The 22551-nt window shown below is 32.7% G+C and overlaps 2 protein-coding genes across 9 annotated transcripts; both read right to left on the bottom strand.

The window, feature by feature from the left end:
- Nucleotides 1–1499: 1499 nt before the first annotated feature.
- LOC146957455 (uncharacterized) lies at nt 1500–5222 on the bottom strand. 8 transcript variants are annotated; one of them, XM_085736634.1, is made up of 8 exons: nt 4755–5050; nt 4523–4663; nt 3988–4148; nt 3695–3754; nt 2649–2746; nt 2136–2555; nt 1976–2053; nt 1500–1849 (listed from the first exon to the last, which is right to left on the bottom strand). In XM_085736634.1, the coding sequence occupies exons 6-8, from the start codon at nt 2196–2198 to the stop codon at nt 1646–1648; spliced, it is 345 nt and encodes a 114-aa protein (XP_085592760.1). In that variant the 5' UTR covers nt 2199–2555; nt 2649–2746; nt 3695–3754; nt 3988–4148; nt 4523–4663; nt 4755–5050; the 3' UTR covers nt 1500–1645. The 8 variants fall into 8 exon arrangements, 4 of the variants coding, with proteins under 4 accessions (XP_085592760.1, XP_085592772.1, XP_085592764.1 ...); XR_015023169.1 differs by having other exon boundaries at nt 1956–2053; nt 4523–5222; XR_015023172.1 differs by having other exon boundaries at nt 1956–2053; nt 2144–2555; nt 4523–5222.
- A 6583-nt stretch (nt 5223–11805) lies between these two features.
- LOC146957454 (F-box/kelch-repeat protein At3g23880-like) lies at nt 11806–13134 on the bottom strand. Its single transcript, XM_085725596.1, has one exon. It carries the CDS (start codon nt 13061–13063, stop codon nt 12194–12196), a length of 870 nt encoding a protein of 289 aa, XP_085581722.1. The 5' UTR covers nt 13064–13134; the 3' UTR covers nt 11806–12193.
- Between the last annotated feature and the right edge of the window lie 9417 nt (nt 13135–22551).

Raw genomic sequence — 22551 nt, 5'->3', positions numbered from 1 at the left:
GCTGCTCCTTCCTTTCTCCTTACTTGAACTGGTCCGATTTGGGCTTGAAAGTTTGTTGCGAAAATCCAAAGGTAATTGCTGTTTGTTGTCTTGTTGGTAGTGAAGAACTCGAAATTAATTGTTGGCGTTGGAAATGGATCCGAAAAGAAGTTAAATCATGTGTTTGAATGGAAGCGAAAATCAGCTTAGGTAACTGAGATGATTTTCCAAATTGCAGTGATAAGTGTTGCTGGAAAATTCATGTTCATAGTGTTCTTGGCATATTCATGTATTTCTTTGATTTTTTGAGTATTTGATCTATAAAGGTGAGAGAGAGAAAGGAAATTGATGTTTGTATAAAAGCTGCGGCTATCAATCATTGGGGGTCCAAATTCTGACACTGAACAGTGTCTTAAATAGCAAAAAGTAGGGCTAACCCTGACTCTGATGCAAAAGACAGTATTACCCTTAGGTCTCTGATACAGCAAGGCAAAAAGAGGATTGGAGAGCAAGTTTTAAAACTGAGCCAATAAGAGACTGCCACATGGACACAAAGGGACCCAAGGACTAAAAACAGAAGCTAATAATAATAAAAGAAAGAAAGAAAAAAAAACATGAAGGGAGGTCACTCACGTGACTCCCAAAACCTTAATTAATTAAAGGGGAATTAGTCACTTTAGTCCCTGAATGGGAGATGATTCGTCACTTTAGTCCCTGAATGAAGAGAAATTGCAAAACAGTCCCTGCATGGTCAATTTCAGGGACTAAAGTGACTAACGGAGTCTACATTCAGGGACTAAATTGACTAACGAAGTTTGCATTCAGGGACTAAATTGAATAACAAAGTCTACATTCAGGGACTATTTTGCAATTTATCTGCATTCAGGGACTAAAATGACGAATCCCTTCCGATTCAGGGACTAAAGTGACTAATTCCCCTTAATTAAATAATAAAAATAACAAAAATAATAATAATAATAATAATAATAATAATAATAATAATAATAATAATAATAATAATAATAGAAGGAAATAAATAATAATGATAATAAGAAATAAAGAAAACGAAGATTAAAATGTCCCTTTCAGTAAATGAGGTATTTTAAAATACCTCTCTGCCGAAATTTCGACTGAAACGGTTAAAAACGCGGTAACGCAAACAAAAACTTTTTAAGAGGTTTAAACATATGGATAAAAGACATTTAATTAAACAGAGTTTGGAAGAGAATGAATAAAAATTTAAAAGTACGCGCAAAAATTATAAATGTTTAAAAATACGAATAAAGTGGTTTTAAGATACACGAGGCACAAACAAAAATATACTTGCTTTAAAATACAAGATGAAAGGTTTTTTCTTTGAAATGTTTAAACAACGACTAATCAAGGATTTTAACTGATTAAAACAAAATAAAAAGAGATTTTGAGCCGCTTTAAAATACGACTAAAGGTTTTTAACTGGTCCAAAATTGGGGTATGACAACTGTAATATAAGTACGGATACCAAAAGGTGCTAGCGCACATCAAAGAAGTTTCAAATATTACATTATAATGCGAACGGAGCAAAACATAAAGACAAATATAACAGAAATAAAAACAGAAACACTAAACCAATAAAGTCTGCAACGACAATTCTCCATAGAAAACACTGAAGCACGACCACAACATCTTAAGCTTCATTCTCTTGTTTGACACACTTAAGCTTCGCAGGTTTTGTGATTGATTTCTCCCCAACATCTTCCACATCCTTTGTAGCATACCCAACACTATCAGCAACCCTCTTACCAAGGATCTTTTTAGTTTTAGGTGTGGTTTCCTCAACTGCATCCTTTAGGCCAGACTTAGTGGAGTCACCGTACTCAACAACCCTTTCCTGTAAGTAGCAAAAAAAAAAACAAATTGAACACTTAATGAATTAGGTCTCAGTGATGGAAACATGAACTTTACATCAGAGAATGTTAGATTTTTCAATGGTTCACCTCAGACAATTGGTTTGTACCATGACTGTTAACACCATCTTCAATGAAGTAGCCCTCTTATCAAGAGCGAGCTCACAAAATCCATTATAGGCAAAGTCCTGCAAAATTCTTAAGTTGTTAACAGGGAATATAAGAAAAAACACCAACGAAACAGACATAAAACCAACGTAAACACCCTACCATCATACCATTCTTAATCTCATCTGAATCCTGCTTCTTCTCGTATGTATATTGGAAATTCATTATATCATGTGCGAATGGGGCTGGAATGCCGTGAATAAAATTGGCATATATCTCATCTCTGTCAATTAGAAACTTCGTGGGAGGGCTGAAAGTTGGATATCAAATCGTCTTCCCAAACATATCCTTAATTCTGATATTAAACTTTCCATTCCAAACAAAAACTACAGTCACCCAAGCACCAAGTGAAACACTGTAAAAGTCACGTAGGGCACGCCAACCCTTGGTCAGGAAAATGCCTCCATGGTTCCTTTCCACCAAAACCTCAAACTCATTAAAGTTAGAATCAACTAAAGTTGCAAAACGACCTATTTAATCCCCAAAGTCATGTCCAAACATGAATGGCAGCATGACAACAGCCTAGAAGCAAGAATTAAATCAAATACAATCAATGAAAATAAAAATAAGGCTTTAACACATAACCAAAACTTAAAACAATATTAAGAAACCCACATGATTAACATCAAACTCTGCTATGTGAGTCATGTACTTGATATGCAACTCATCGATTGTCCTCTCTAACTGATCAGCAGGATTCGGATTCAATGGGCCTGAGAAAAGAAAAAGAAAGAAAACAATAAGTTTTAGGTGGTAACCATAATATAGTCTTATGCCATCTGAAAACCAAGGGTCAAAGAACTTAGACAGTAGCTACATTTTAACTTAGACACTTTCCAACTCTTCTACCTCTTCTTTAAATAAATAACAACCTACTATTTGATCTCATATATTTTATCATTTTACACTTTTCCAAATGTGCTAAACCTCATAACAATCAATGTACGGTTGTCCTGAAATCCTGCTAAATCTTAGCAACACCATTCAATCGCAATCTATCTATAACTATCAGGAGGACCCTATTTACATATTCACTCAGTCAAATACAAAACAACTACTTGAAAGTTACCTTGTAATATAGAACAGTAGCAGATACGAAACTGACAGAATCAGAATTTCAAAAATACAACAATGACAAAACTTACTAATAAAGATCTTCAATAATTTTGATTACTAAATATGTTTTCTATTGATGTTTAAATAAATCCTGCATAATTTATAGTACAACAACACTTTCTAAGTCAGAAAGTCAAGTAAATAAGGCCTAATTTAGGGAAGAACTCACTATCACTTTTTTTAAGTTTTATTTAAGTGGAGGAGTTGGAAGTTAAAAGAGAGAGCTACCTATGAATTCAAACATTAGCACTTTTTTAAGTTTTTTTTATAAGTGGAGGAGTTGGACCTTAAAAGAGAGAGCTATCTGTGAATTCAAAAAAGAACTTATTTTTAACAGAACTTATTTTAAGAGAATCAACATATATTGTCATCAACATATAAATAATCTCAACATAGTAAACTCGTTGAACAAAACTGTTAAATTTTTCTCAGCAGCTATTCAACAATTTCAATAAGAATAAAGGATTTAATATCATCGTTCACCAATAACTACTTGAAATTATAGCTTTAAGTATAATTCAAAATATTATTGTAACTACATATACCTTGATTGGTTAAATAATCTCTCTGTGAGTACACTGCACAACCAATGACTCCATCATACCCTTGTGTACGCGCCATTCAACAATACAGACACACTTGAAAAGTTAGACATCATTTTCGAGTTAAGATAAGGAAAGAACACACTTGAAAGAAAAAAAGTGACTCAAATACATGCGCACTTGTGTTGCTCCAACACAGTCGCATGAGTAATTATCACACCCAATGGTGAAACAAAACACAAACATTGAATCCAAAATTGATATACATATGACAGTTGAGTGTATTAGAAAAGTACCTTGGTGATAAGACATTATCATACCTCTGCAACCGGATGCCCCTTTACCACAACCGTTGCTTGAACCTCTCAATATAATATATTCTGTTGTTGCAGCAGCAAAAATAATCAAAGAAGGGTATATAGACCAGTGCTCTACCCAAACTTTTCATTAGGCTTCCCTGAAATTGAGTAACTAACTTGTGAAAAGTAAAAAAATAAATGGCTAAGAAAGTTATACTTTGTCTACAGATCATATGCTACCATAACTGAGTCTTTCATCAAAACAAACAAAGAAAGAACATTAACAACATAACAATAAACTGCATTTGATAAATATTTAAAATGTGTTGTTCTCTTAAGATTTAAATCACAAATTTAAACAACCAAAACAGAATTGAAGATAAAAGCAAAATTCCAGGAAAGAACTCATTTTCAAGTTTCAGGAATCACTTTAGCAACCACGTTTGGAATATAATGTCTAGCAAAACAACCAAAAGCAAAATTAAAGATAAGGATATATTATGTTCAACACATATCTTCACATCTTCCTTACCAAATCCAGGCATATCCAAACGAAGATGCAGAGAATCATCTGTCTCTTTCGCATCCCAACCACGTCGAACTCCACCGGATCCAGTTCCACGTGAAGCAGAAAAGAATGGATTGTCCATTAATTGACCCACCATGTTAACATCTAAAAACACAACAGTTTAGTATTTATTTAGTATTAGTTAATCAAATCAATTAAATAAAATAGTGAAATTGAGTAACAGAGCGATAGCAACTGCCTGAGAGGAAATCGTCGCGGTGAGTGCGAGGGAAAGAGAGATTGTGTGGATATGGGGTTGGAGTTGTGGAGAGGAATCAGAAGGGACATGGCGTTGATGATTTTCGAATCAAAGTGGAAGAAAGTGATAGAAATTGAAGAAGAATGAATGGCAGTAACAAATGGGAAGGGTGAAAAAGCGATGGAGAAGAGGTTGGGACATGAAGAAGAGAGAGAAATTTTTTTAGAAAAGGAAGCCTAAAAAACGTGTATCAGTTTTTTGTTTGAAAATAGTAGCAATACATGGGAAATATACAGCAATTAAATGAGGTTCGGAAGTCTAACGTGGAGATTCAAAATAGAGGAGGGAAATTATCATTTGAATTAAGCAACATAGATTAATCTAACGGCTGAAACGATTTGGAGCCAAAAATTAGGATTAGGGTTAGGGAGTTAGGGTAAGCATGTTTGCTAGGATTAGATATAATTGATAGAAGAAAGAGTATTTTGATTTTAATATTGTGATTTTGAACATAGGATCCCAAATCTTGTATGACTTATGTTTGATTTGAAGTAAATTGATTTTGTAAAATTAATTCTTGATATAAGGGAGTTGAATGTAACCTGCTATAATACAAAATATTCTAGAATATCGCAATATGTGACATTTCTTTGATAATTGGAATATTGAAGATAATAAAATTCAAAACTTCACACATTAACGGTCATTCAATTTGAGTAATCAAAACTTGACCATAAATAGTTCAAGATTTAACTAATTCACATATATCGTCTCAATTGAAAATTCACATAGTTAAGATTCATAATGCTTCGAGTACAAACTTTCTTGAATAAAAAGTAGTTCAAGAACCTGTAAGGAATTAAATAAATACATAAATTTAAATTCGTTCGTAGAGGAATCAACATTCCAAAATATATACTCCATCCGTTTCAAAATGAGTGTCGCTTTAGGCAAATGCACACATATTAAGGAATGGAATAAAGTAGTCAAATGTCATAGCAATTTTACTAAATTATCCTAATCAACTATTGATTTATTTTTCATTAAAGAAAAAATAATACTTTGGAAGTAGTGTAACATAATATTAATTGAAGGGTACAATTGAAAAGAAAAAGTTGTTATTGCATTGAAAACTGAAAGTGACATTCATTTTGAAACAATTTTTTTTGGCTAAAACGACACTCATTTTGAAACGGATGGAGTATCATTAATCAATAGGGGATAACTCATCAAATCTTTAATCCCATAACTTCAACCTGAAGCATCCTTAACATATATAATCAATTTTAGAGGCAAAATCAATTCTCCTCAAGAGCAACAAAATATGCCATTATCAAGTTTTCATTTTTAGAATCAATTTTTGTTCATCGAAAATCTAAAAGTGAAATCAAAACATGAACTCTGAATTTTTTTTAGCTATCATACCATTTTCCATCTATTCATTTTTACATAAATCTTGGTGCTTTTAGAGATAATTTTTTTCTTTCTGAATGATCATTAAATTTATAATGTTAGAGATATGTATAAAAACCATTCACGAGTCTCCCTCTTAAAATTTAGTGGAGTTACATTTTGATATTGTATTAGAGCTTCTATGACCAAGTACTTGTAAATTTGATCATTACCATCTCTACTTTGTAGGCAAGGACTTTGATGTCAAGAACTTGTGTTCAAAACTTCAAACCTAAATTCTCCTGTTATTCATATTCAAGATTAAGATGTGTAAGTTTAATCACTTATATTACTTGACGAAAATTAACATGCAACTAGACGGATTCTCTAAGTTAGGCCTCCACGTTAACTCATGCCCCATTCCCCAACGTGTGTACAGCTTGTGCATTGTGAGAAAAATAGTTTTGGCAAATATCATGTATTCGTCTTTTGACCAACAATTTCAATCTCTTCTCTATTTTTGCCACCACAAGATTGTGTTTTCCACAAAATATTTAATCATCCATACAATGCTAAGAAAGCCAACCCGCAATTTGAATGGACACTAACATTTTATAGGTTCTCTCTTAAAAAAAAACATTTTATAGATTATGTATCAGAGTTTCAACGAGTTTTATATTTTCCACCCTTTCATAAGTGTTAAGCCTAGTTTTTCTATGTTTTTATGTTTCCATTTTATTTGATAACTTTGTGTTTTATTTGATTTTAATTTCCATTTACTACGTTTAGTTTAATTTTAATTTTATAGGCGAAGAACAAGAAACCATAAAGAAGATTTAGTGGGCGAAGAACAAGATATTGTTAACTTGCATGACATTGTTACAGATGTTTGGCAATGCGTCCTAGTGTGGGTGATGGTTATACAGTTTGTGGTGTGTATCAAATGCTCATGAGGCAGGAGATACATAATGCCAATGCAGCAGCTACTGCAGTTTGGCACAAAAATGTTCCTATGAAGGTTTCAATTTGTGCATGGCGTCTTCTTCGCAACAGGTGGCCTGCAAAGGATAATTTGGTTCGTCGCGGCGTCATTCCGTTTGATTCTCAATTGTGTGTGACCAAATGTGGTTAGAATGAATCAGCAGACCATCTCTTAATTCATTGTCCCACTTTCGGTGAGCTATGGCAACATATCAAAACTTGGATTGGTGTGTATTCAGTGGATCCCCAACATATAATGTTTGGATGATATGGAACGAAAGGAATCACATACTGTTCTCTAACAAAACTAAAACAATTATGCAGCTTCTGAAAGAAAAAAAAAAATCAAAATTACTCACTATAGTGGCTGAAAGCTAAAAATGTATGTTTTCCTTTTGGTTACCATAAGTGGTGGCAGCAACCTCTTGTCTATTTAGGCATGGGATGCCTGTCTTTTTTGTATAGATTCAGGATACTTTGTTGTATTTTGCTTTGCTTTTCTTTGCACGCCTTGTGCTAGAAAGTAAAGCTCTCTCTCTTTGTGGTAATATATCTCATTTTTGTTTGTTAAAATAAAAATAAAAAACATAAAGAAAATGATGAGAAAAAAGCATTTGACAAAGTTTTAAAGATAAAGAATTAAATAAAGGCAATTGAAGACCAAATCAATGCACAAATGTTGAACTTTTGTCTTTTAGAAAAATTCATATTTAATTCATTTTATGTTAAAATATTCTAAATTTTAGTAAACAAACCATTTGTAATGTTCTAAACTTGTTTCAAAAAAATCGTTCAAAATTTTTAGAGTTTAAGGATAAGTAGAGAAACTTTGTTTTAGTGGGGACTAAAACTACATGTAAATTATTTTTATAAGGACTAAAAAAACTATTAAAATTAAGTAAAGACTAAACTTAAAAGTTTCGAATTTTACGTGAACCATAAACATATTTAACCCTTTTAATACTAGAAAACTTGGTTGTGAATCAAGCTAAGAAAAATGAAGACTTTAAAAATCCATATTGGTGAGGCTCTTAAAAAACTTGAATCAAAAGTAGACATCCGTGGTCACCCATAACAAAATTCTAGAAACCCTAATTTCTCAAGTGTCCCAACAAGTAGCTATCTACCGCCTTTATGACCTCGAGTATTTTTTTCGGGTCAGCCTAAACCTAACTCCAACGAATGTTGTTAACTTAAGTGTGCGGAAAGGTTTAGAGGATCCTAAGGGTAGGGAAGAAAAGGATAGTGACCATGAGAGAAGTAAGAAAGTCAAACCTATAGGAGAGGAATAGGGATGACAATGGGTTGGGTACTATAGTACATTAACGAGAAGCATTAACGAAGAAATTGAAACATTAACGAGAAGCATTAAGTAAAGCAATAGAAACATTATCAATGTTAAAATTGTTGACACTAGAATTAAAATCATCTATAATAGTCTTAGAGCCATGAGAAAATATGACATCTTGGAAGCCTAATTCTTTAATCCACTCCAAAGCTTTTAGAAGAGCAACAGCCTCTCCTAAACTCACTTCCATGATAGGTTGTAGCCAAATTGTTTTATCCCCAACAAAAAGACCAAATTCGTCACGCATACACATTCTGATTCCAACACGATTGTGGTACATAGGAAACGCACCATGAATATTACATTTAACATAGCCCCCGGTGGGAGGAGATGCATCCATCGACTCGCAGCCCCTGCAGCTGCTGCCTGCGGACATTGCTAGCGCTGCTGAAACGTGCGGTCTGCCACTCCAACAAAAGCTTAGCACGATAGGTAACATCATCAAGACGCTCAATTAGCTTCTCTCCCACACAGCAAGGTTCTGACTACGCCAAATACTCCACAGAGAGAGAACAAAAAATTGTTGTTTGTTTGAGTTAGAACGTGCAGAACTTTAAATATGAGTTTTTAAAAGTTGTACCTACAAGCAAAAGAGGTTCTATAGTTTGCCAACAATCAATGCTCCTCCAAATCTCTTTACTCTTCTAACAAGTACATAATAATATGTGCTACAAAGTCTCGAAATTATTCTCACGCCTAGGCCAACTGTCAATCAATTGGATAGTTTTTTCACGAAGTCAGGCATGAGATCGAATACAATTTCTAGTAACTCTCCATTCTAAATTTACGTTCTTCACTTTCTTTTGTGGGGAAACATTTCAAAACTGGAAATATGTTGTTAGTTTGTCGCAAATTAATGCCTCAAAATAGGCATGCATTTCTATGAAAGAGCCAAACTATATTTTATATCTACAATTTTTTCATATATTAAGAATGATTGTTATATATTTTTTTCATCGCAAAAGCATGAAAGATTGTGAATTGAATAAGAATGCATATGTATTGATGCAACATAATTGTTTTATCATAGTCTTGTAATAAAAGGATAATTCTTACTCATTGATTGCCAAAACAAGCAAAAGAGTCCTCTTGAAATAGAAAGAGTAATTCATTGATCAAGAGTTGATGTTGTTTTTTTTAAATTAAAGATCACTCTTGAATGAAGAATAAGTATGGTATACTGAAATAATATGATTTGGCACACCAATTTGGTAAAAATATAACCAAATTACATTTACGACTACTACGACAATCAATAACTTTCTTTACGGTGTCTTTAATTATGTTGAGCTAGTAAATTTATCCTACATTTTATCTTCTTGCCAAAAAATTATGCTTAAATAAAAACTACAATTAAGCCAATAAAGGCTTAATTGCAGTTTTAGCCCCCTAACTTTCCCAAAGTTGCGATTTTGGCCCCCTAAGAAAAAAAACTACAAAACCGCCCCCTAAGTTTTGCAACTGTAGCAGTTTTGGCCCCCCAAGGCATAAAAAAATAAAAAAAATGACATGTGGCACCTCACTTAGGGTGCCACGTCAGTGTAGACCTAGTCAAAATTGGCCTTGAGGGCCAAAACTGCCACAGTTGCAAAACTTAGGGGGCGGTTTTGTAGTTTTTTTTTCTTAGGGGGCCAAAATCGCAACTTTGGGAAAGTTAGGGGGCTAAAACTACAATTAAGCCAATAAAAATAAACTTGTCCCAAGCTTATGAAATAGTAATTATGCAGAAAATGAAACTAACACAGTTCCTACTAAAAAAAAAGTTCCGAACAGTTCCTACTCAAACCTTAATTAGACTATTAGTTGCTTAGGTATGAAAATTTTAGTACATTTCTTGGATCATTTTTTATAGTCAAATTTATACATAGGGTGGTGATTTAATATACATGTTAAGCATAACTCAAATTCTAGTCACTTAAAAAAGTTTTACAAAAAAAAAAACTCTGCATAAATGAGAGCTATCTATCATAAATAAAATTAGGATTATTTTGGTTAGTTGATGAGCTATTTAAGGGTCAAAATGTGTATATATAACATCTGGTTAGATTCTGATCTTAAGTTCACTATCTAATCTTCATCTTAAGCTCCTTGAAATCAATAATTACAGCTGCATTATGCTGAAGGAAAAAAAAACATGTTATAATCATAGTCGTGTAAGTGCTATTATGGAATCATATTTTAGCTTCAAATCTGCACTCTCTTGATTATTATAGGTCTTTTTTTTTTTTGAAACGGCATAATTTATTAACCGACGAGCCTGTGCGAGAAGCACTAACAAGCCCGGGTGGAGAAAAAAAAAATACAATGAAGGGGAAATCGGTTGTCATTCAATCACCAGGCTCGAACAAAAACCCCTTTAAAAAACCACCCAAAAACAAAGAAAACGACCCAAAGAGTAATGATAGGTCTAACAATATATCCTTCCAAGAACTTATTTAGGCAGAAGATCACATTTTTTATTAACCGAGACTTGTTGTCTAAATGAAATTGAGCATCACTTGCTTTGAATTAAGTTGTTGATTCAGTGGTGATTGGTGCAAGATCTAAACTCTATGAATCTAGTAAAATTGTGTATATAAAGATCATGTTCCAAACCTTGATGCAAAATCTGCACTAGAACTATACTTTTGCTGACCAATCTTTTTGTGAAAATCCAAGGGTCAAGCTTGGATTTTGTCACTTTATTAACAATCATCTCAGGTCCAATCAAATGACTCTAAACTTGATCAGAGTATTATAAATATCTCATACTTCATTTTAACATCAAGAGACCAATATAGTTATGTGAAAGTATAAAAGTTCGATTTACCACTTCAAGAGTCAAAAAGTCTACCTCTTTAACTATTACCTCAAGTTTAAACTGATCAATTTTTTTTTTTTTATCATGTAGCCTAGTGGCTAGAATTCACCTTATAAGCTGAAAAAGTGGGATGTCCGGGGTTCGAACCCCGGCCCCTGCATATAATAATGCATTGTCCTACCAATTGAGCTATGCTCACCGGACAAACTGATCAAATTTTTGTCATCTCACTTTTATACTTCAATTCCCTCTTATTATATAATTCTAAAATGTCAGAGCTTAAAGTTTGGACCCTATGGTCCAAGTGTGACTTTTTGCATTCAGTCACAAGGTTGTGAGTGCACATAGCCCAAATCCGTAAAAAAAATTATATGAAAGTATTGATGAAATTAATTTGAATTCACCTTTGCAACATGACATTAAATTACTCTTTTTGAATATAATAACACTGCATGTATCTTCTAACATTGCATAAACAAAATTTTGGAATAGAATAAAAAGATGATTACAACAAAACAAACATTAACTGAATTCCAACAAAGCAGATACTTTATTTCAACCATCAATGTTACTTAAACAACATTACAAAGATGATAAGAACGGGATTTCACCAATGTAAGTAAAACTTAGAAGACTCCAAAAAAGTATTTTACCATTACAATGATACCAAACTTTCATGGTAAATAAGGAACTCTGGTTCAGGTTTGCTACCAACCAAGATAGAAAATGGTTGCAACCTGCGCTTCCATATGTGATTAAGGGAAAGTTTGGAACACATAGTTTTCACCATAACAATACCAATTTTTGAAATGAACAATGGGTCAACAAGCTTAATTTTAGTATCATTCCAAATCCACATAGGATGAGGAAAGATCATCAATTTAGTCCATGACTCAGCAACTCCATACTCTTTCATCAACCACATAACCGATTGGTCTTTTCATAACGCACACAAAGATAATTTCTCAAAACATCTAGCACACTAGTGTATATGTATTCTTCACCATCATATTGAGGCAACGACACTTCCATGTAAGTCTCCTTCTCAAAATGAAAGGAAAGAATCGACCGATCAAAATTAACACGATTGGTTCTAACTACCCAATTCAAAGTGCCACTCACACATTTCCCTAACCGCCACATAGGAATACATGGGAAATTACATATTGTTTTCAAGGAATTTTCACCAAATGTATACATTTTGGTAACAGTTTCACTAACTTTTCTCGTATTTTGCATAACTACTAACAACTTGTACTTGTCATTAACTTGATCATAGCCAAAACCATAATATTCGAGAGACTTATTACCATCAAATGACTCGATGGTTGGAGATATTTGGGATTCAAATTTGATAGAAGGGTTCCACAATATGACATTACATTGATTAATATCATAAAGACACAACAACCCATTGTACGAACCTAGAATACAGTATTGGTTCCTCATGACGGTGAATTCAGGTTTAATAGGGGTTTGTTGGTTTTTCATCAATGGTTCAATAGGGTAAGATATAATTTTGATGCCTTCATTAGTGAGGACAGTTGAGAACAATTGTGGATACGAGGTTGAGTTCAGAAGGTGGCTCTTTGTGAAGTGGGGATTAGAGATCAAGGCTTTCCATGATTTACACACGCATTTAAATTGAACGAGGGATCTAACAGGAAGCCTTAAGAGAATATTCTCGATGAGTTCTACTGGTAAAACGGGTGACGGGTTATTGGTTGTGGATTGGAGCATTGATTGAGTGAAAACAATGTTTGTTTGACTGTGGTTGAGTTGCATACTACAGGGACGTGTTTGTGTTTGTGGGTTTTGTTTGATCTCAACGTCACCCCCCCCATTGCAACACAAATCTTATGCATGGTACTTATTTGTTTACACTGATATGTTTCATTAGTTAATAGAGGCTATTATTTATAGAGAGACAATAGATGAGTATTAAATTTCAACAATAATATTATATAAATAGTTTACATAATTGTTTTTTTTCTTTATACAATATAACAGTCAACAATCCTTATTTAATATTTTTTCAAAAAAAAAAAAAATCCTTATCTAATATTAAAAAAATTCCAATATTATATATATAGTTTACATAATTATTATTTTTCTATTATTATTTTTCTTTCACACAATGTAGCAGTCAACAATCCTTAATGATAATAATAAATAATTTATTTTTTTCCTATAAAAAAATAATTTAGATGATATTTTATACAATTTGCATTTTCTGTAAGAAAAATATAGTGTTCTATTTAATTTAGAGGGCTAAATACGTTTTTGGTCCCTTTAAATATACCAACTTTTTGTTTTAGTCCCTTTAAAAATATTTCTTCAACTTTTAGTCCCTATAAAATTTTCAATCGCTACTTTTGGTCCCTATTTTTAATTTAATTTTTGTATTTTTTTTAATGAAATTGTGCATAAATGTGTAGTATATTGTCCAAAAAAATTAGAATTTTTTAACAAAACACAAATTAAATATGAATTTTTAACCATCAAAAATATAAAAATTCATGTTTTGTTAAAAAAAATCTAATTTTTTTTTGGAGAGATTCCTATAATGTTATGGATGATCCCCCTATTGACCAAACACACACATTCATCTCTTCTCCACTGCATGACTATGGATGATGAATGTGTTCTTCTATGGAAGCTATTCAATTTAGGATTTCTCCCTCTTTAATTTGGGAATAAAAGAACAGTTTAGGGTTTCTAATTTTATTCCCCAATTTTTTTAAATTTTAATATTAATTTGTTATTTAATTTTATGATTATATTTAAATTTTAATGAAGTTGAAATGATGTGTCAAAAGATGTGTTACGTAGACAATATCACATAGGATCCACGTCATTAATGAGTTTGCCGCATCATCCATAGAGGAGGGGGACCAAAAAATTTGTTGACTTTCTAACCAGGGGTATGAGAAAGTTGGTTTTGAAAACAGGGGTATCAAAAGTTAACAATTTTAAAAATAGGGGGATCAAAATTGCATTTTTTTTTCTAAGCCAGGAGATTGGACAGGCATCAAGGGGAAGCAACAACATCCCAACTAGGTTGGCACCCTGCAAAACTCCCATCCTATACCGCCAATCTCAGAGAAAAATTTAAATATGATTATATGCTTATATGCTCCATTCTCTCTTATCATGTTCCACATGTTTACATGTTTTTATTCTCAAAAAAATATTTACATGTTTTATTATTACTAGCGTTTAAATGGACAATGTCTTGTATTAATGCATATATATAATAACAATAGTTTTAACCAAATTTTGATTTTGATTAAAATTATTGGTAATATTTTATACTTTTATATTGCAATAAATTATACAATTTTTTAAAAAAAGAATTGTACTAATCTTTTTCAATGACACCAATAATATTCCCTTTACATATATTGTGGAATATATTATTATTATTGTTGTTGTTGTTGTTTTTTTTTTGACAAATTGTTGTTGTTGTTGTTGTTGCTGTTGTTGTTGTTATTTGGGTTAATATGTTTTTACCCCCTGTAATTTGGGTGAGTTCCGGTTTACCCCCTGTAAAAAAAAAAGTTTAGATTTCAACCCTGTAAAATAAGATTCTTTGATTTTAGCCCCTGACCCATGTGACTGTGCAGAATTGCTGACGTGGCGAGCTGAGTGGCATGCTGACTGTGCATATCTGATTAATTGGCGTGCTGACTGTATAATTAATTTTGTTTTTCATTTTTTTAAAGGTACACATGGCATTTGTGCCGATTTTTTTAAAAACAAATTAAAAAATTTGTAAAAAAAAAATCAAGATTTTTTTATTCGAAAAATATTTTCCAAAATTTTTAAATATATATTTTTCAAAAATTCCAAAATTTATAATTTACGAAAAATATATATTTCAAATTTTTTTAATTTTTCATAATTTTTTAAAATTATTTTCGAAAATTTTGAAATATATATTTCAAAATTTTTATTTCGAAAAAAATTCAAATTATTTTCGAAAATTTGGAAATATATATTTTTCAAAATATAAAACAGATTTTTTTTGAAAATGAAGTTTTTTAAATTTTCTCAACAAAAATAAAATCTGTATACAAATTTATTTAAAAATTTAGGAAAATTCAGATTTGAGAATATTTTTTAATATTTGAAAATTCAGGATAAAAAAAAATCTGGAATTTTTTTTAAAAGAAACATGTGTTATTTGTATTGAAAATTGAGGGCATTTTTGAAAGGAAACAGCCAGTCCAAAAGAGCTGAAAGGGGTTGTTTTATATATATAGGGTTAAGATCCTCTCCATTTGTAATTTGTTCCAATATTTGTTGCAATTTGGAGAAAGATAGACAAAAAAAAATAAGTGGTGGGTCCTATCACTAAGTGGATCCCACCATCATTAATTTTTTTGTGTCTATCTCTCTTCAAATTGCAACAAATGGAACAAATTACAAATGGAGAGGATCATAACCCATATATATATATATATATATATATATATATATATATATATATATATATATATATATATATATATATATATATATATATAGGGTTATGATAGAAGACACCTTTTGTGAAGGTGTCTTTTATCAAGTTACTCTATGAGCTTTTGCGAAAAGACACCAACTTACTTTTATGAAGGTGTCTTTTAGCAAAGTTATAACTAAAAAGTGAAAATCACACTTTAAGGTGTTGCTTGATAAAAGACACCACCAAAGGGTGTCTTGTAACAAAACCCATATATATATATATATATATATATATATATATATATATATGAGTTTTGCTAGAAGCCACCCATGAAGATGTCTTTTAGCAATCCACACCTCAAGGTGTGATTTCCACTTTTTAGTTATAACTTTGCTAAAAGACACCTTAAAATTAGTTGGTGTCTTTTAGCAAATGCTCATTGAATAACTTGCTAAAAGTCACCTTCATAAAAGGTGTCTTCTAGCAAAACCATATATATATATATATATATATATATATATATATATATATATATATATATATATATATATATATATATATATCCCAAAAAATCATATAAAAAATAAAAAATTCCTAAACTTACTGTATTTTGAAACTTTTAAATTTTAAAAAAAAAATCCAAATTAAATTAAAATTTTAAAAATATTCGAAAAAAATAATATATGCTAATTTTTGAATGTTTTGGTAAAAAAATATTAATTTTTTTTCTGAATTTTAAAAATGTTATGCTAAATTATGAACAATATTTTATATAAAATTTTGATTTTGATTAAAATTATAAGTATAGATATTTATGGTTATTAAATCGTAACAAACCCAACAAATCATGTTTATATTTTTCAATTATTTCAAAAAAAAATGTTTATATTTTTCAATGACACCAATAATATAGCAAGTTCTAATTAAAATAAGAAATTAATTAAAATAACACTAATTATCATTTAACAATCTTTTCTGAAAGAATTAGAACTTCATTGTTTTAGATTATATGTTTAAACTTTTACAACTTAACTAACATCTTCAGAATGGGATTAATTGGTACGTAGTTGAAAAGATAATATAACAAAATATAGATTAATTCTTTATAGTTTATGGTGGAAATATTTAAAATATATATTTTTATGATTGAATAGTGTTTAGAGTAGTACATATTTTTTTTTTCTCATTCATTAAATATCTAGGTAAACATATGTGTTATCATTTATCACACATGTTTGTTTTAGATATCGTTGTTAGGTTAAGTGTTAGTAAACTATGGAATGAATGATATATTTGATTAATTAAGAAATGTAACACAAGGTATAACTCATACAGTTGAAATTAAATAACATAATTAGATTTTTTTACAAGACGAATATAGTTAGTTGAAGATATGTTTTTTATCAAACGATCATGCTCTCTTAATATATCTGATTTGTATATGTGATTTTGATTGTTTTCTTATATTGACGCACATCCCAATCGTGTTAGAGGCAACATAATAACCATGAATGCCTCGGCTAAGCAAGATTTGGCAGTTGGGAAGGTGCAGGTGAGAAGGGGCAGGTATGATGGATTCAGACCATCTCAGATGGCAAAGCATGAGCATGCAGAGGAAGCATCAAAGACCCAACATGAGGATTAGGCAAAGGAGAATGACGAGTGTGAGAATGATGAGATGCAAGATGTGAAAGCACCCTCTGATCTTGGTTCGTATTCTGGTGGCCCCGAGGATACATTAGTCATAAACTTGTATGTGCACCATGCGACCAACACACATATGAAAGGGAGGACTGAGACAATAAAATGATGAATTTTGTATATGTATTATTTTAATATATGTAATATTTTGGTATATGTTTTATTATTTATTTAAACTAATAATATATTTTTTTTTTACATTCCCATCCCAATTTAAAGTGCATCGACAATGGGAAAAAGCCAAAAAATTTGAACGCATGGTGGTTCAAAGTCGCCATCAGAACCAATGAAATGTATGCTCTTACGCGTACTAACTACACCATAATTGACCATAACTCGTTGTCGGCATTTACTAAGAGATGACATGAGAAGAAATCGACCTTCCATCTTCTGATTAGGATGATGACAGTAACGTTGAACGTTATCTTTTATTTATTGCATCTGCCCATTGAGGGTCGTATCTTTGTCTACGACGAGAAGCCAACCAGAGAAGTGAGAGTTGGTATTGTGGTTGAGGTGATAGACATTGATGAGACAGAGGCTAACTATGATGTGGATCTCTCAAATGGGGGATCGCATAATTCGACTATCTCGAAGATCAGATTACGAGTTGTGTGCAGGCAGTAAGTGTAGCCGAGTGCACTGGTGATATAAAGGAGATGTAGTTGAATTGACATTATGGTGTTAAGATATATCTGTTGTTGTATTTGGTAGACATCACACTCTTTACCGATAATAGCGCTCGTTATCGTGATTTAAGTTATTTGAAGTACTTTCATGACTTGGAGATGGTTGGAGATTTTGCATGGGGGACAACCGCCCTGACACATGTGTACAATAAGCTTAACATTGCATGTGTTCATAAAACCAAGCAGTTCGGTAACTACATGATGCTACTTCAGGTATAACAAATAAATTGTTATTTATGTCATTGTTAAACATGTTATATTATGTGTTGTTTATTGTTTAATATAGGCCAAATACCTCCCTGGGTCCTTTAAGTTTCACGTTTGTAACAGATAGGTCCTTTAAGTTTTTTAGGTAACAGATAGGTCCTTTAAGTTTCTAAGGTTTCAGATAGGTCCTTTAAGTTTCGAGTTTGTTTCAGATAGGTCCTTCATATCAACTCCGTTAAGGACCTATCTGAAACTTTAGAAACTTAAAGGACCTATCTGTTACCTAAAAAACTTAAAGGACCTATCTGTTACAAACATGAAACTTAAAGGACCCAGGGAGGTATTTGGCCTTTAATATATGTTAAGCAGACATGAATATATTAACACTTAAACAAAGTCGGGACGAGAGATTATGGAAAGTATTACATGGATGATTGAGACCCATGTGCTATGATGTTTCTATCGGTGAAGGGTCTCTCTGTCACAAACCCTTACAAAGCGCACCTAAATCAGATTACAACTATAAGTTGTAACTTCTACTCGTACGCCGCACACCGCCAAACTCACGACTTCCAGACCATTAACCTTTACTTAAGATGGATTAGATATAGATCTCACATAGTCTAGTATCTATTGGAGTAATTGTTGCGTCAATTTAGATTTGTCCAGACCATTCCTAGGCATCCAACTTAGTTTGCTTCACATGTGACAACCTGACAACATCTTTTTGTGGCCTATACCAACTTTTTGGTGCATGGGGTGTCTGTTGAGGACTTAAGATATGATGTAATACACAATTTGGAGATAACTTACAAATACATGAGATGATATTTCCGAATTTCACATATATATGTGATTCCCATATATGTGGGAGATTCTCCTGGACATAGGTCCATAGTTAGGTCGCATAAGGACGATACCCACTAGGATACTGCCAAATGGCCAAGTGGTGCATGGAGTTCTTGTCTGAATGGTTTTGGAGGAACTATGTATGTATAACTTGGCCACTGAATATTTTGTTTAAGATAATTTGCACTATTTATATTATCATATGTATAATATTATAGTTTGACTTATGTTGCAAACTTGGCGTAAATGTTGATTTAATTAATGTATAATATTATCATATGTTAGGTTTGAATTTTTGATTCGTGTCAATAATGTGATTTGATTTGTTACAAAATTGGCGTAGATTTGTGAATAAGTGTGCTTTCTGTACAAATAGGTATGTTCTCTGTGCTCACACTATTCGAGTTTATATAGTCCAAACACATATTTTACTTATTCGGATTATATATTCTGAAATACGTCTATTATGACCACCATTGTGGATAAAACTTGGTCTGACATGGGAATTAAAACGTTTTGGATTATATAATTCTAAATGTTAAGTTTATTTCTAGGTTGTGTTTCTCGAACAGTTTTGAAACAAAAATTAGAGTAATTTAATGGAAAAACACTTGGACATTTGAGTTTTGAGATCTTTTCGATTATATTCTCCGAAATAATATTAACACACATTAGATTATAATTCGAACGTGAGTAAAATGAAAAATTTCGAGGGTGTGCGAGATGCAAGAAGAGTGGGAAAATAAATTATTTTTTAATTTGGGAATTACTTTTCCCACCCTATGGCCTTCTCCCGCGCCCTGTAAATTTTCCAAAAATGCCCTTTTGCATTCCGGATTATAGAATCCGGATTGCATTGGCACCATGCAAAAAAGTATAAATGATGGAATTTTGAATTTTGGGTGTAAAAATCATGGAGTTTGACATATATCAACCTTGGATCATTAGTGAATATATATGCTGAAAGTTATTATTTTTCACTTGTAAGTGTGGTTTGTTTCTGCATATCTCATAGTTTTTTCTAATATGCATATAGATGCAGTATGCAAATATCATTCGTCCAACGCTGCTAAAAGGCTCGTTCAGGTCCATAAAGTATCTGAAATTGGGTGGTGTGAATTTCAATGATAGAGGAGAATTTTTGTATATTGTTAGTGCACTCCAATGTGCTCCTGACTTGGTTGAACTTATTATACAGGTAAACATGATTACCTAAGCTTCTTAGCTTATTTCTTATTGTTGTATTTTGACACTTTAATTTTTACACTTCAGAGTTACATCGATGTTTCTACCATACAAGTGTCGGATCATTCAGAAGAGTTAGAATGCAAATTCAACATCGTTAAGGACTCTTACTTTTAAAGTTTGTCCTGGTTCTAAGAGTTTAGATGCACATAGAATTTCATAAGACTTGTTACATATGAAAAAATTGGTGCTGGTGCATTCCGGATTATAGAATCCGGATTGCATCAGCACTATGAAAAAAGGGTGTTTAGGGGGTTTTCGGATTATGTAATCCGAAAAATCATGTAACGCGCCCTATTTTTTGAGATTTCCGGATTACAAAATCCGGAAAAATCCGTAACTCATTTTTTTCACCCTTTAACAAAAGAAAACACCATTCCGGATTATAAAATCCGGAAACTCAAGGGCATTTTTGGAAAAAATAGGGTGCGCGAGGAAACCCATAGGGTGGGAAAAGTAAAACCCTTTTAATTTTTCCTCTCATTACTTAGTCCCACTTAGATTTAGCCCAGACCCAATGTGAAAATAAACCAATACTCATTTTAATTTTTGAGATTTACTTTTCCCACCCTATGCCTTTCCTCGCGCGCCCTATTTTTTTTTCCAATTTTGCCCCTGCTCCGGATTACGTTTTCCGGATTACATTGTTAGAATTCTGCAGATGTTTCCGGATTTTAAATTCCGAAATAATGTTTTACCATAAGTAAAAATAAAATAAAAATGCGAGTAAAAATAATAAACAGAAATAAAAAGACATAAGCATAAAAAGAAATCGTTTTATTAATATATGAACAATACATTACAATAATTTCAAGCTTTCAAGCTTTTAAGCTTATTACATCCTAAAACTATTTCTAATCCTATCCCATTACATAAGCTATACCAGTGGCTCCAGCTCTAACTCCAGCCACTGATGGAGAGGAAAGAGGGTGGGAGGAAAGAAGATGGCGGGGAAGAAGATATGTTGTTGGTGGGGAGACAGAGGGGGCACAGGTGCCTCTAGGGAACAAGAGACCATGATGGTCAACATGACACCCAGGCAAACCAACCTCAGATTCAGACTGACCCCTACCCTATTGACCGATCATATGACCCCTGATGGATTTCCAAAGAGGCCTCTTTCTATGAAAGGCCAACGATGGAAACACATCGTTGTAGAAGAGGAGAAGAGAAGAAAGAAGAATGTGTGAAATTTTTTGAGAAAATGAACCATATTTATAGGGGAGGGGGATAAAAAATGTGTGGGAGGCCATAATTACAGTCAAAAAACGTGTAAAAACACGTTTTTACACGTTGACCACCGCCCAAAACGTTTGAAAAACGTTTTCTTTGTGGTGCAGACCACCGGCCAAAAGTTTCTGGTGAAATCCGGAATGCAAATACATTCCGGATTATATATTCCGGAAAAAGACGATAATGGGGTGGATCAAAGGAGAACTTCAGCCTTTGTGTATGGTGAGGGTTGGTTCAGATTTTAGAATCCGGATTGATTCAGCATTGGATTCTTCTATGTGGCCCACATTGCACCGACAATTTTTGTGGTCCACAGCGCCCAAATACCTCTATAAATAGGGGTCCCTGATTTCATTACAAGTAAACTACACCAGGAAAAAAATCATGGAATTCCCTGGCTTTGATCCGAACACCAAGCTAGCGGCAGTCTACTACAACGGTGGAACACCACCGAATCTGTTTAGGATTCGCGACGATGTCACCCTCTCCGGGCTGAAGGATGAGCTAGATCAAATCAACCGTCAACTCAACCACAGAGACACGAAGAGGGTGGTCGGTGTGGAATATCGATGTCCATTGTCCGACAGCCGGATCTCTTCGCTTCAACCGAATGAAACTCACAAACGACGGCGACGTGAGAACCATGTTCTCTGTCTTTGGTCAGCACAACGCTAGAGGACCGATCGAGATGGACGTTTCGTTGGTTAGATCTGCTGAACAAATTCTGAAAAATTTGCACCGGCCCAGGAACTACGAAGAGATCAGGGCTCTGCTGGAGGGACCAGAGGAGGAAGAAGTTAGTTTAGATGATACGTGATAATGTGTTATGTTTTAATTAATCGCGTGTTTTATGTTGTTTTAATTGCGTGTTAGTTATGTGTTGTTGAATTAAGTTGTTG

The sequence above is a fragment of the Medicago sativa genome, chromosome 1 (genome assembly GCF_051527215.1).
Source record: "Medicago sativa cultivar Bolivia chromosome 1, Bolivia_mono, whole genome shotgun sequence".
Taxonomy (NCBI): Eukaryota; Viridiplantae; Streptophyta; class Magnoliopsida; order Fabales; family Fabaceae; genus Medicago; species Medicago sativa.
The sequence above is the reverse complement of the archived record's forward strand: the minus strand, read 5'-3'. Positions and strand labels throughout refer to the sequence as shown.

Bases quoted from the DNA above. Each gene is read 5' to 3' on its own strand.
- LOC146957455 (XM_085736638.1), bottom strand. From the start codon at position 2,198: ATGAATTTCCAATATACATACGAGAAGAAGCAGGATTCAGATGAGATT. The intron at 2,054-2,135 runs GTAGGGTGTTTA...AGAATTTTGCAG, and splicing joins AGATTAAGAATGGTATGATG to GACTTTGCCTATAATGGATT. The intron at 1,850-1,975 runs GTACAAACCAAT...TGCTACTTACAG, and splicing joins AGATGGTGTTAACAGTCATG to GAAAGGGTTGTTGAGTACGG.
- LOC146957454 (XM_085725596.1), bottom strand. From the start codon at position 13,063: ATGCAACTCAACCACAGTCAAACAAACATTGTTTTCACTCAATCAATG.